At 44.3% G+C, this 15,944-nt stretch overlaps 1 protein-coding gene across 1 annotated transcript in view; it reads right to left on the bottom strand.

Moving 5' to 3' along the window:
* Positions 1 to 371: 371 nt before the first annotated feature.
* Positions 372 to 15,944, bottom strand: part of C1GALT1 (core 1 synthase, glycoprotein-N-acetylgalactosamine 3-beta-galactosyltransferase 1) — a 145,762-nt gene continuing 130,189 nt past the window's right edge. The window contains exon 5 of the mRNA XM_085630876.1: positions 372 to 4,007. Coding sequence (XP_085487002.1) covers positions 3,807 to 4,007 — 201 coding nt within the window. The 3' untranslated portion in view covers positions 372 to 3,806. The remainder of the gene's footprint in view (positions 4,008 to 15,944) is intronic.

Genomic DNA, 15,944 nt, shown 5'->3' with positions numbered 1-15,944 from the left:
GTGTTACCCTACCCTAATAAAACAAGTGAAATTGCATCTACTGTAGCGAACTTTATCCCTATTGTTGTGTGGGCATTTTTATCCTTTCCCTTGTAAATACTGAATCCCTTGAAGACTTTTTGTTGTTGTGCTGTTAAATATACATCTCAAATGTCATCTTAAAACCTCCACAAAAAGTAAGTTAACAGTGGTTTAACAAACAACTGAGAATGGTACATCTCGATCTTTCAGCACTTGACTGGCAAACGTGTTTCATCTTGCCTGCTAACAATGAGTAAACCAACCACCATTCACCATCTACTCGCATTGGAATCAATACAAACACACAAGATCATCAATATATTTACATACTAGTTAGATTCAACCCAGAATTACAAAATATATAATTTATTTTTTACCATTGTGCAGGTCATAGTTTACAGTCATTTATTCAAATGTTAAAAGGCACTTAAACATGAAAAATCTTTAAAAAATACAGATTTTACTTTTGGTAGTTAAAATAGGCAAAATAGCATTTTGCATATCAGCACAGATGCTGTAATTTCATAGAATAGTATTTGTTTACTGCTTGGAAAAAGTGCAATATTTTACTTCAACATTGCTTGCTTTTCACAAAATATTCTTCAAATATATAATGGTTTGAATGAAGATTTCTAGAGTTCATACTTCACATAACCTGTATGTGCAGTGGTACCAATATAAATATTATCACACCAAAGAAAATGTTAATTTAGAACACAACAGAAGGTGGTCTATTTTGTACCACGAACACTTCAAATACTTAGAAGTTTGCAGTCACAATAAACAGAAACATAACTGTGCTGCAAACTCTCTAAAATAGAAGGTGTTAACACTTCACACAGGGCGCCAATTTGCACACACAGCATGAAAAATGTTTCTTAGTCACACACTAAATGGATGGCTCTAATCCAAGTGATAACACCTACCCTTTCTACTACTGCAATACCAGCATTCATGAGTTAGCAGACTAGTAGTACTCCTTAATTTCACTTCATGCTGCAAAGAGATCTCATGGACGCAGTTAAGCAGAATAAGAAAGGTTTTGGAAAAGCCTCAAAAGCTCAAGGACTATAGCCAAATGATATTGCTGAAATATAGGCAAGCAACTCAACAAAATGCTCGAAGGAAGTTGACATTCTTTAAATAACACTGGACTGGGGTGGAGACTGGAAAACTATACCTGGATGCCCTTGTTTTAGTCATCTGTCTGGACTTGTTCTTAGGTTTCGAAGCTCTTCACATCAGGAACGTTTTGTCCTTTTTACGCCTAATGACACCAGATTACCGTGTTTTGCAACAAAATGTAGATGATTGCCTTCAAAGAATACGATGCCCTCTAAAAACACAGAAAAGGCAATGCCCTTCTCAAAATCTGGGCTTTACTTTGTTGTTCTCACAGGTTGTAATCCAGGAGTGGAGGTAGCACGTTGATTTGAGCTTCCTATTATAATGGCACAAAACTAACGACAGGCAGGGAAAAATATTAGGGAAAAGCAATTTAAAATAGGATGGGTGTGAGCGTCTAGCTTTACGGTGCATGAAGCATCTAGTTTCCAGTGTAATAATAGCCGCCCTGTAGTGTGACAAGTTTAGTTAAATCAATATTTTTCGGGACAGTGTAAAAACAATATACTATTTATGTTTCCACTGACAGTCTTTGAGAGGTAATGCACCTTGCGTGCTAAATAAATAGATATTTAATTTGATGTATCCTATTAACATAGGCCGCTTAGTGCTTTATACAATGCACATGAATTATCCATATTTAATGCTCCCAGGTACTGCTCTGGTAAGATGTGAATTGCAGCCTTCAATATAGCGAGTTTCAGATCAGCAAATCATTTAAAAAAACATAAAAAACACAAAAAAACAATGTTTTTTTTCCATTGAGCAAGATAAATAGACTTTACGTATGTAAAAATACAAAACCTGTAAGGGTACATAAAAATAAATATCATGGAAATGCCTTTATGTATATTATTTACACTTTCGGTTTAAGTTAACCAGAAATAATTATTTACTGAAACTAATCAATAATGATTATTGCTAGAAATATCTATATAGAGGAAAGATTAAATTATATTAAGGGTTTGATTAAGAATTCAGTTACTCTGTTAGTATTTTACTCTGTTGCCCTGATGGACTAACCGCGCTCCAAATTTAGAGATGTCTTTTGCCTCTGTGGACATGTCTTACACTGTCAGGAACAAGGAGGATCGAGTTAATATGTTAAAGGCGTGCAGTTCCTCTAGCTGAAAAACTGAGCCATACAGTACGTTTTCAATTTCTTTTTATATTTTCAAAAAGAAAATTACAAAGCTGGATTTTCTTTTGGAAAAAAAAAAGCAATGACCTTTCTCCCAGGGTGTAGGCGCCATTGAAATGTGTTTACTTTCACTTACCGCCACGTTTTTAATGGTGGCAAGTGTAGTAAAAACCTGCCATTTGGTTGCACACTCTAAATAGGGTGGGTAAATGAAAAAACCTCCTACAGCCCTTACTTCGTAGGGGTGTATGTTAATGGTAGAGATGGAGTAGTCTCCGACACACACGTTCTGAAGGTCTCAAAATGAGGCAATTGGACCTTTAGTACTACATAAGGGGTTCTCTGTCGCCGCTGAAATGAAGTATGCTTTCCGCCGCACTCTAAATCAGGCCCTAACGGTATTCAATCAACAACTTCATCAACAGGCAGAACTAAAAAAAAACTGAATAGATTAAAATAGGCAAACATAGATCATTTGGGCTTGCTACAAACACAAAGTAATAATTAGGCCTGGGCGCAATTTTTTATTCCGCCAGCAGAATCGGAGGAATTTGGTAATTCCACATTACGCTTGTGACGTGGAATTACTGATAAAGACCACTGGTAAATGACCTACTTTGAACTGCAATGTTTTTTTAAACATGGAGCGACTGCTCATTCTTCCCCATGTTTAGAAACCATTGCATGCCTCCTCGGTGTCCTTACATACTCTGCAGTGATGTAATGTTTAAGTCACTGCAGTTTCTAAATGTCGGGAGACTGCTCCCTCTTCCCTCTGTGTTTAGAAACCACTAACAACTTAACACCCTTACATACTCTGCTGTGATTAATACTTTTAACCAATGAGGAGTATGTAGGTTGCTTGGGGGCCACAATATGTTCCAAGGCAAAATGCATGCTTGCACCCATTTTTGGATGCGAGGGTGCATTTTGCGTTAAGAAAATAGCACCAAATGCCCAGTTGTAGAATTCTGTGGAATCAAACTCCATGAATTCTGCCCTACCCTAGTAATAATGCAGACATTAGAAATATGCTTGATCTTATAATGGACCCACAGAGGCTCTATACCTTTAAATGGTTTACAGCATTTCTTTTATCACAACCTTTAAAAAAAAAAATATAAGAAGCTGAATATGAAATCACCGATTAACGATGTAATCATATATTCAACTGACAGGTAAACAGTTTTGAAATATATACTTATATATCATATGAATATATCAATGTTATTGAAAGATTATGGGATAAGCGAGGTGCAGGCTCCGTGGTGCTTAGCATGAGGAGTGTCAAAGAACATTTGCATTTTCACCAACAACTTGTAGTCAATGGTTTGCAGGTAAACCTTGTTGGACACAATTTTACAACTTGGTTGAAAATAGATGGTCGTTGATCAGATATCCCTTTCTCTAAATATCCAACGCTGTCCTTGAAGTCTGATCTTGATGCACAACTTCGGTTCATAAAGTTGCATCCATCCATGAATGTGATTGCTTCTTTTGATCACAGATACAATATCTTTTAGGCAATGTCTTTGGAGTATTTGGATTTATAAGCTGTGTCTTCTTTAATTGGTTTGTTTATATTCTCATGTACAATGGGATTGTATCTGTATTTGTATCCATATGGACGGAGGTGGTAAGTGAAGTATTCCAACTCGTACATTTTTGTAGAGTCAACATAGTGGAACGACACTGTCAAATCTGAACAGCACCCAGGCCCCTAAAAAGAAAGAGAAGTGTTTCAGAAATGTATCATGGCAGCACTTGTTTTCCAAAATGTTTAGCAACAAATAAATATATTTGTATTGATGTTGCATCATGCAAAAAGGTATTGCTCTTCACCTATACAATAGTGCAAGTACCATCTTTAACTCCTTTTGCTAGACAATATTTTACAAAGCAACAGACAAAAAGGCAACTATAACAACCACCATATTCATTATTTATTAACAATGTCTCCCAAAAGACAAGCTTTCTATATTACCAAATCTAAAATGTATTCAGTTTTACAGACATTTCTTCAGAGAAACAAAATTTGACCAAACATTGCATTTTATATCACAATTTTTTGCGGACATTGGTTAAGAGATTCAGGTTTTACAGGCAGTTAACATCAGAGGGAAGTGCCTCAAAAGTTGGCTTAAATCAAAACACAATTGTTAAGTTGAAATATTTTTCAAACTGTGGACATGCCTCTAAACCTATTCAAACCCACTCAAGTAATTTGCAGGGCAACACTGACCTGCGTGAGCGCTGTTGAGCTGCTTCCTTAGTGTAATCGCTGGATGCTGACTGTTTTCTCAAGGTATAGCCAAGCTTAATAACTATCTGAGGCTCAACTCTCTTGCCCTGCTGCTTTTCTCTTCTGTTTTGAAAATGCCTTCCAGGCTAAGGAGCCCTGAGACACTGACCCAAAGCACCAACATCTTCCCTCACCAGATTCAGGAGGAGAGCTGCCAAATCTACAAGTTCAAGAGACCTCGCTCTCCATGAACCGCCAGATCAACACCATCGCCTCCACCACTTTCAACTGCCTGTGCATCCTCCGCAAGACTTTCAGATGGATCCCCCCCTGATTGCAGAAGGACCGTCACCCACGCGCTAATAACCAGCAGACTGGACTACGGCAATGCACTATATGCCGGAACCAACAGAGCTCTTCTACACAAACTCCAAACCATCCAAAACGCCGCAGCCAGACTCGTCCTCAGGACACTGCGTCACGAACACATGACCCAACACCTACGAGACCTCCACTGGCTCCCCATCGAGAAGAGGGTCACCTTCAAACTCCTTACCCACGCCTACAAATCCTTCAACAACATCGGACCCAAATACCTCAACGAGAGAATCTCCTTCCACACACCCAAGAGGAACCTCCACTCCGCCGACCTCGCCCTGACAGAGGTCCCCTGCATCCACAAAAACAGAACTGGCGGGAAAGCCTTCACCTACATCGCAGCCAAGACCTGGAACAAGCTCCCTATGAACATCAGATGCTCCCCGACCCTGCACATGTTCAGGAAGGACCTCAAGACCTGGCTATTCGACTGATCTGGGGCTGCTACCCCCTCTCCCCTCCCCCTCCCCCTGAGACCCTCACAGGTGAGTAGCGCGCTTTATATACCCCTGATTGATTGATTGATTGAGAGAAGTGGGAAGCACAGTTCTGCCTTATTGCCACATTTTCTTGGTCACCACGAGGTACCTCCTTACCCAGAACATTCCTAGTAAACAAGAGATTTATCTGTTATGTTAGTGATCAGTAGGTAACCAGTGTCCAGGGTGCCAGAAAAAAGTGCCTGAGTCACAATTTGACATCCTCTGACCCTGCCTGACAGCTCAGACAGGTTCAGTGTGATCCTTGGGTGCCGCTCGGAGTGTCTCACTCTACTTTCCATGAGGGCGAGATGCTAGACTTTCCACAGTAATTGTCAATACCTGTCTCTCTTTGACATGGAGCCATTGATCTAGTTTTGTTAACGCTTTTGGATCATGACATATGCAAATTTTAAAGTACTGTGAGGGGAAAGCATGGCAAAACGACCAGCATGGCAGGCGCACAGTGAGGACGCTCCGGAAATTATGCCCCATCAAATGCTTCTGAGTTGGTGTTGGATTGCCAACCGGAATCTTTAGGAAAGCATTGATCTTACCTTCCCTATGAACCCCCCCCCCGTGGAACGTCCTTAAATGGGCTAGCAGGCCACGTACCTTTTTAATTCTCCAAGGTTGCGAACCCGGGATTGCAGGCGGGCACATTGGTGGGCAGAGCTGTAGTGTGCTGGCGCCATTCTGCCCATGACAGCACTTGGGCTATCTGGCAGGAGGCTCCCTGACATTGCCGCAAGGGCCTTCCGCCCCCCAACACTCTGGACATGGTGCATCACCTTCCGGAGCCCTAAGGGGGGAACCCAGACTGTTTTTCTGCCAGGCTAGCCTGCAGCTGTTTGGCGCTGCAGTGCAGGTGGTCCCTTCTGTGGACTGGTGATGGGCAGAGTGGATCACCATGGCAGGGTAAGGACCACAATCACGGAGGGGGTAGGGGATGGAGTAGTTCAGCCGCTGAGGTGGTTGGCATTGCCTGGAACCATACAAAGGTGCTATATGTTAATTGTGCTGCAATAGACTGGGCACCAGCGGAAGCCATCAAAACACAATAGGAGCGAGACTGGTGGGGGCCTGCTTTCCATATCTCCTCTCTTCTATTGTGACTCTTTTCTTCATTTTGAGGACCCGAGGCAGCCCAGAAGCCTGGGCACATGGTCACTGGGCACTGCGTTGTGCTCCTAAGGCTGGGAGCGGTCACTAGCCTCTAATTCCCTGAGGGGGCCCAAACAGGGATTTTTGTGAGACATGCTTTATACAGCAGGTCCAAGCACTGAGGCACACTCCCCGCTGGAGTATAATGTGAATGTGGTGCTCCATCTCCAGCATTGTGCACATATTCTTCACTCTACATGCCTGTCTGACAGATAGTTGCGGCCCAACTGCCCACTGCAATACAGGACTAATCTGTAGTTGGAGCCCGCTTTTTCAGGCAGCACAGATGTTGCAGGGGAGTCCCTTTACAGCACACATACCCAGTTTAAGACAAACTGCACCACAGCAACTCCATCGTTAACATCACACCCTACAAGAGGAAACGGACACAGACTGTGCAGGGATCCAGTGTGAAAGTGCCTATACTGCAGACGCGGTCATGGCTAGCAGGTCTGTGTGGCAGGTAGGAGGTCCTTCAAACTGCATGTGCCCTTGGTTCCCCTGGGCTAAGGACCCTTGATTGGCCTCCGACCCGGGGAGAAAAAGGCCTTGCCTGGCTTCACCGAAGAAAACTGATGCTTCAGGAATGGGGAGAATTAAGGGGGCTAGATCAACCCAGCAGCCACCTGTGAATGTTCTCGCAAGTAAGAGTATGGATTCCACAATCATGGAGTCAACATCACACACATTAGCAACACTAATAAACTGGACGCTATCCTAAAGACCAACTACATGACCAGAACAGCGAAGACCCCAAGAGACTTATGGAGAGAGGGACACTATCATAGCGAACGTTACAGGAGTAAGCTGCAAATCTTGGATGTACACCAACAAATGAGTGAGTTGACGGATCATGCCCACATCCTGGAGGGCAGGGCTAAGGATGCTGCAGATCAAGCTTGAAAAACAATATTAGGGTCCATGGGACACCCAGAGGCCTCAGAAGGTCAGGACATGGTCAAGTTCCTAAAAAAATAAAAATAAAAAAAAAAGATAACAAGTTTTGTGGTGCCCCATAAAATGTATCTTTTTTTCCCTCAATTGAGAGGGTGCACAGTGTGCCGAACAGGCCCCCTTCGCCCTCTGTACTGTACCCAGATGTCCCCAAATTGTTAATACTGGAAGGACAGGGACGAAGTCCTACAAGCGGCTCAGCAGGTGAATCATCGACTACACATTTTTCCTGATTACACCTTGGCTGTTCAGCATCAGAGGGCCTCCTTCGGAGGAGAAAAGTGTAAGATCTGTGAAATGTGGCCGTTTTTCCCTGCAAGACTGAAAGTTATTTTCAGTCAGCACTCGTACTTCTTCACGGACCTTACTATGGCCTGAGAATAGGTCGAACAACTGGTGGCAGTGGCCATGCAGACACTGCAGGACCACGGGAGCAACAGAAACAAATCAGACGTAGGCCTGGAATGCAAGAAAACCTCTGTGGCACCTTCCAATGGTCAGGCTCCCTGAACAGCGCCGCCTCCGCCAGGGCAGAGAAGGTTGGGACGCCAGAGACTAGGAGCAATCAGGCTCTTCCAGCAACATCCTAATGTGGTTTCAATCCCACCACTTCCTCCAGTCTGTGATTTCACAAACACCAAATGACATGCTTTAGAGACACTGTGCCTGGGTATTAGCGGCCCTTGCTCATAAGCCAAGATGGAACCAATGAAAAGCCAAAACAGCAGCTGAACAACTTACAAGTCTTATACTGTTACATTGTTAGTATGTACGGTTAGATGGCGTCTTGACATCAAAGCCACTAAATAGCTATCGAGGCTCTGCCTGCACACAACTGTGTGCACTGACAATGCTCATCAAATGAGTTATGCGGCCAAGACAGACCTACTGCGTCCATTCAGTGGTGTCTTATAGCTCAAGGTCACAAGCATCAAACATCATGGGGTGCTGGGTGGACTCTAACTATTGGTGGTTACACACTAGGACTTTGGTTAGTTGTAAGGTTTGGATGGGAAACCATCTGCAAACTGCCCTATGAATTGCAATGATGTGCTAGTTCTACATTTGTATGTTCACAGATGCAGGTGAGAAGGGACACATACTTCACTTTTAAACAGCACACCATTCCATTGCTGCGGCAGCCTTCTCGAAGAAAGGTGACTGAGGACAAATTGCTCGCACAAAATATACCCATCTACCCTAAAACAAGAATGACAAGCTTAGCTAACCTTGTGGTCTGTATATGGAACATTATAGTTATGCAAACCGCAAGCAAAAGATACACAATACACTTGTACATTAGGTGCGGATACACATGTGGATAACATCATGCAGCGAGGGAGGGAGGTTTTCGCCACAAACTACTCCGCCTACTCCAGGGGTGTTCGAAATAGGGTTAAATGGGGACTGCCTTTCAGCCCAGGACTATAATCTCAGACAAAGAGGGCAGATTTGTTTTAGTCGAATTACAGTTGGATGGCAAATGGGTACTGCTGGCATTATCTATGCCCCCCAAAGTGAGCAGATGATCTTTCCAGGCAAACTATCAGAGCAGTTGTCCCACTGGGCACCATACCCCGGGTCCTGGGGGTAGGTTTTAGTTGAGTCTATGTAGTCGAACTAGACATATTCCACTCTCCTCTTCCAAATGCACCCACAACATGCAACGCAATGCAAAAGAGCTATCCTTCTGGCTCGAAAAACGGTCCTTGGCACGTGTGTTGAGGAATTAATCCAAGGGTAAAAATGTACTACTTTTACTGGCATCCACACAATCTTTAAATTTGCCTAGACTGGATATTTTGCTCCAAATCCCTCTGTTCACCACCTTCACACCCAGCCTACCTTAGACTGCCAATCTTTGATCATAGCCCCTCGGCTACTGGGTACCACTGATTAAGGGTCCGCCCACCTATTCCTACCTGGAGGTTGCAACACATTACATTGGAGGACCCTCCATTCTGTCCTGCCCTGGACAAACAGATACGCAATTACTGTGTAGGTAATGCTGCCATAGCATCCTTATTTGTAGTTCACTAGGAAGAATTGAAGTTGGTGGCCAGGGGCACTCTTTTTATGCAGTTGACGGAGCCCGCAAAACTATAGAAATGGAGTTCCACATTGTAGAAGAGTCCATGTCAACTAGAAAAGGAAGAACTTCTGGATCCCACTTGCAGAACTGAACTCAAGCCAGTGTGCACAGTGTACGCTGCTATGACTAATTGACTAAAATGCTTAGATGACAAAGCATATGTTGCTTAGGCACATTCAGAGGGTGCATGGCTTATTGAATGAGTGCATCATTGCACCTCAATCTCTTTCCTTCAAACGGAACACTATAACAGATTACACACCAGAATGAAATTCAAGCAGCCTTTAGCGATTGCTAATGTGAGTTATACAGCATTAATAGTTGCAACCCAGTCCCCATGATTCAGGAATTCCTAGATCGCATACTGATGCCCTCAGTCCATCTGGACCTGTGAGGCATGATGGACTCCCCCACAGCAGACAAAGTCTTGATATACGGGGAAACCTCTAGGCTTCACTGGCTTCCCGGTGGAATTTCTGGGGACCTTATCTCGAGCAATAGCTGTCGCCGAGTGTTGGTGGCTACTCTGCAACTCCTGACAGACCAGGGAGGGCTAAGGACCTCTAATTTCAAGCACCACTACCTACTGGCACATCTGCAATAGGTGAGCCGTTGGTTTTAGGGGCACTCACTGGAGGATACCTGTCAGGATATGGGCAACTACAACTTTAACACCTGCTAAAATGTTTCCTTGCATGTGCTAAGGTTGGTAGGGAACAACCTCGACTAATACAGATAGTTCAGAACTGCTTTTGGCGATGCTTACTCTTTACGAAACATGTGGTGCCCTATGTGCCTTCCATCCCTCTTTTGGGGCAGTCAAATTATTAGGGTAGGTTCATTGTTGGTGCCCTGGGCTTTTGGAAAGCAATTGGTATTACAACACTAGGTGAATTATTCAGGATAGCCAACTCCTCACATCGGCTGCAATTCAGCAACAATTCAAAGGTAAATTCTTAGCACACAACTGTGACAAGAAATCTGAGGTATGACAACCAGAGAGCCACAAACATTCATTCAAGCACTATTCAAGATTGTGGGGGGCTGTCAGCTAGTGAGCTGACTAAATAAATCCTCAAGAGTCCAAATGCAGATCTTGGTAGAGTCTGCGCTAAGAATAGGAGAGAGATAGGGATGATAAAGAATAGGGCAGAGTGTCTGCATACTCGCACACGGTTTCACGTAACACCAGATTGAAATGCATTCAGCTCAATGTACTTCACAGAGCATATTTGTCCACAGACTAAATTAACCAAATCTACCCAGGAGCTGGAGCAATGTGCTCCCAATGTGAGGCTCCCTCAGATCTCCAGCACATGCTTTAAAGCTGCACCTCCTACCTAGGCTATTGGCCTACAGTCCCTGGTTTACTCGCTAATATCACAGGCTATCGCAATCTTCACAGCTGGGTGGTATGTGCTCTGAGCCACTTCAAGAGAACCAAAAAGAATAAGCTAGATTTCAGTTTTCTGGACCTGCCCACTACTATCTGAGTGAGCCATAACCTTAGAGCCCCCCCCCACCCCAACCTGTGGAGGACGGGCAGTTCATCACTCTGAAGTTGGCAGAGGCCAGGACCTAAGCCCTGAGACGAGAAAGCTAAGGGGCTTCAAAAATGTACCATAGACGATGAGTGGGATTACATACTTCATAATTTTAAAAGCACTGTGAACGACGATGCCCAACCACTGTAGCAGTCTTTAAGAAAGACAAGAGCTCTCCTACTGGAGGCTCTTGGGCTGTGTGTAACACCCAACACTGATTCTCTCATGCACCCCTGCCTGCATAGATTTTTTTTCTCTTTGGTATTATTGCTATGTTATAATATTTCTACACTTAGATTGACTTTATGATATGAACAAGGCCATGGACAGTACAGATCAACGACAACTAAATATGACAGATATATGATATACAGTATTCACTGCGCATGACTATCTGAATTCTATGAAACAAACATCACTGTTGGTATATTCCATACAGGCTGCCTTCTTTACGTTCTGCATTGTGATATATAGAAGGGTCAGCTAGTTATCATGATCAGTACTGTAGGAGTACACGTTTTGGCAAGAGGATTGCAATTCTTACTGCTCTGAAATAGTATTATATACAATTTAATTTAATTTAATTTTTAAAAATGTATAAAGCGCACGTTCACAATGCAGTTTCATGGCGCTAGAGGGATTCCTGAACAAGAAGAGTGCGGAGGACTATATGCTGAAGGCCTGCTAGAACAGGAAAGTCTTGAGGGCCTTGCGGAACTCCATGTAGGAGGGGGAAAGTCTGATATAAAAAGGGAGGGTGTTCCAGAAAGTGGGCGCAAGCACCGCAAATTTCTATCCTCCTGATCTTTGCTTCTTGAAGCGAGGAATGACTAATTGGGATTTGGTGGATGAACAAAGAACTCTGGAAGGGCAATAGTTGACAATAGCGGAATTTATAAAGGCAGGGGCCGTGCCCATCCGGGCTTGGAAGGTAAGACAGCCAAGTTTGAACAGGGCCCGTTGCTTAATGGGGAGCCAATGAAGGGCGATGAGAAGGGGTGACGAATGGTGAAATTTAGATAGGCCATGTACCAGGCGAGCTGCCTGGTTCTGCACAAACTGAAGACGTTGAAGTGCGTAACCGGGGGCACCATTATAAATAATGTTCCCATAATCGATCTTGGATAAAACCATGGCCATTACAATCAATTTGAGTGCAGAGGGAGAGAAAAACCGGGATACTTCCCTAATGATACGCAGGGTAAAGAAACAGGAAGAAACAACCAAACTAATGTGGGAGTGGAGTGTCAAATGATGATTAAGTGTGATACCAAGGGTCTTGACTGAATAGGAGGGTGTGGGGGTAAGCCAAGGGAGGGGAGCCAAAAGGAAGAAGACCAAGGGTTGCCACTGCCACCCGTCAGAATCAACTCTGTTTTGTCCGGGTTGAGTTTGAGATGGTTCGCATTCATCCAATCCCGGATAAACAGCATGACGGACTGGAAGGCAGTAACAGCTAGTGAGAGGGAGGAGAAATTAAAAATGAGTTGGAGGTCATCAGCATAATTGTAGACTGTGACCTCCATTTGTTGCAGCGCGAAAATAAGGGGGAAGATATAAAGGTTAAATAATAAGGGGGAGAGAGAGGAACCCTGCAGGGTGGAGCGGAAAATTCAGCCAGATGGACGGCCTGAGTGCGGTCAGCCAGGAAGGAGCCTATCCAGGCCAGTGCTTGTCCTCCTATGCCCGCCGCCTCGACACGGGACAAGAGAATAGAATGGTCCACCGTGTCAAAAGCGGCGGACAAATCCAGGAGGACCAAGGCCTGAGGAGTGTTGGTATCGAGACCCTCCCTGAGTTGATCCATGACCGAAATAACCACCTTCTCGGTGGAATGGCGGGGACGGAAGCCCGCCTGGCAGGGTGCAAGATAGTTACTGTCCTCAATAAAGGTGCTAAGTGTCTGGGTGGCGTGGGACTCAGCTATCTTGCCCAAGTAGGGGAGAAGGGATATCGGGCGGTAGTTTGTCGTGGAGGAAGGATCTGCCCCCAGTTTTTTTAGTATGGGGAAAATTATAGCAGTTTTGAAAGGGGCAGGGACGAGGCCATGCGTGAAGCAGTCGTTGAGGAGGGTAAGGACAGGGGAAGGACATTCGTCAAAGATCTGACGAAGAATACGTGCCGGGCAGATGTCAACTGGAGAACCTGACTTGACACGGCTAAGCAAGGGAAGCAGGGATTCTCTAGTGAGTGCGGGGATGGAAGTAAGGGACAAGGTATTGCCTGGAGGGAGGGAGTGGGAAAAAGTGAGCGAAGGGGGGGGAATATTTGCTTTGATACAAGCTATTTTATCAATGAAAAATTCGTTAAGCGAGTCGCATAGCACCTGAGAAGGGAGGATCTTGGGCAGAGTTCTGTCCGAAGATGCCAACTCGTGGACGGTGGCAAAGATATCCCGTGGCTGGCTTTCTGCAGCTAAAATACGCTCCGAAAAGTATTCTGTCTTAGCTGCCAGAATAGCTGGTTTGTATTCGCTAAGAATGGTGGTGTAGTATTGTTTCCGGGTTGGGCAGTATTCTCTTCTCCAAGCTCGTTCGGCCTGCCGTAACTCCAATTTTTGGGCTTTGAGGCCAGGGCTGATCCACTTGTTGGCATTGTGGGTACGGTTGATGGTAATCCGCTTCAGGGGGGCCACTGCGTCGCAGGCTTTAATGAGCCAGCGATCTAGAATGATAGCCTGGGAGTGAGGGATCAGGCCCGATAGGTCTGGGCAAGTAGTAATTAACGAGTTACACTGGGAAGGAATATCGACTCGATTCCAGTTCCAATTATGTACAGCACCAGGATACAGTTCAATGCATTTCTCAAAAAGTAGATATTGATTGTATCTTGGTTACTCATTAAAGGTATAACGAACTATATAAATGTAGGTACAATACAATATCCAGTGTTCTTTGTGATCATTGTTTCTATTATGTCTGTTGTGTGGACAACTGCTATTCTTTGGTTCTACTTTTTACTGCATATTTATACATTTTGAAGTTGTTGTCAAAGTTTTTTTTCTAAACTAACTGAAAGTTTTGGCTGGACATTCCATTTTGATTGTGGGTGAGATAATTGTGCTATCAAATATATGTTCTTAAGCTTCTCACCAAATCTTTTGAGCCAGGCCTTAATTGTCTGACAGCGCTACCTCAGAGAGTCTAAGATGTTTAGAAGGTCACCTTTGCATCAAGGATGCAGGGACTCAGAGTAAAACCATGTTAGATTGTTAAGTTCTTTACAGCTTAAATGTTTTGCTTGCTGTTTCCTGCATAACCACAGTTTCCCTTTCAATTTAGAACGTGCACCTGTTGGCTCTCTTTACATTACTTCACGCACGGGACATCACAGACCTTATCACTTATCACAAGCTTGACACTCTTAAAACAACAAAGAAACATGTTACCCCCACATTCTCGTACATCCTACATGTCTTTCTTGCCACTAGGTGTAGGCACTCTTTGACTGGACCGTGCACTTAAGATGGGAGAAGGCCTCACTTTCATCCACAAGTCGTCCTGGTTTCGCACCCTAGACAAGCATGTAACACCCACCTGCATGGTGCTGCTAACATGCCAATCCCCATTTCTGCATTTCAAACCACCACCTTTCGCCTCATCTACAAGCTTCCCAGGCAGAAGGACTTCATTGATGAATTCTCAGATTTCTTTACCACCTCATAAATGCCCACACCACCCTCAAGAATAACTCCAATCCCCCAAACATCAAAAGCACAACAAAATAGACACACCCTCTTCAAACTCGTTGACACACTAAAGGTTGTACAGAATGTCACACAACCAATTCACCCCAAAGGTCTATCTCAACTTTATCCTGTCACCAACACCAACAATCTACCTACACTTCTGAACTGGGCTAACCACTTTGCTGAGTATGGAGAGTGCTCCATACTCAGCATCCTATCAACAAACCAAGGTCAACACAAAAGAGAAGATCAAACCTTCAGACTTCGACATGAATATATCGTACCACCTCCCTAGTGGAGATGCCACTTACAGCCAGAAAGATATAGCCGGCATCTGTCAGTCCTGACATTCTTAAGACAGGCTAGATGGTTGCCAAACAATCAGATCTGGTGTTAATGAATCGGGGACCAGAGTCATATTGCTTATCGGGAGATAAGGTGCGACCCCACTCCTCCCTGTGTGTTACTGCATCACAGTAGTGTTATCCAGCAAGATAGATCTGGACAGACTTGCCGCAGGAAGGCCTGAGCACCAGCCACATCGCATTCAGCTCTAGCATACTGATGTGCAATATCTGCTCTTCTGGAGACAAGAGGCCTCTGATCTCCAGTTCCCCCAGGTGGGCTCCCCACACTTCAGTGGACACATCCATGACCACTCTGGTCTCTGCTGAAGAAGGCTGGATGGACATTCCTTGAGCTAGGTTCTTCTCCACGCTACACCAAATGAAAACAACTGCAGTGTCCCCCAAGATTACTACAAAATGTGATAGATCTCCATTGTGTTGAAACCATTGTGTGCAGAGGCACCAATTGAGAACCCTTATGTGCCAGTGTGCGTGGGTGACTAAGAGGTTACTAGCAGACCTTACGAGCATAAGACCATCAGGACTGGACCATGTGCTCTGCCCCAAAACATTGTAATCACAACTTGAATATACTTTAGCCTCCAGGGAGGGGGGAAGGCTCAACTCAATGTCCAGTGCTGCCTCTATTAACAGGATGAGCTACGAGGGCTTCAGTTAAGACTTGGACCTGTTGATAGAAAAGCCAAGTTCGATCAGCAAAGCTGCCGTTGTATGTGAGGTGTTATAGTATTTCTGGAAACTTGGGCTT

This window comes from Triturus cristatus, chromosome 10, assembly GCF_964204655.1.
Source record: "Triturus cristatus chromosome 10, aTriCri1.1, whole genome shotgun sequence".
Lineage (NCBI taxonomy): Eukaryota > Metazoa > Chordata > Amphibia > Caudata > Salamandridae > Triturus > Triturus cristatus.
The sequence above is the reverse complement of the archived record's forward strand: the minus strand, read 5'-3'. Positions and strand labels throughout refer to the sequence as shown.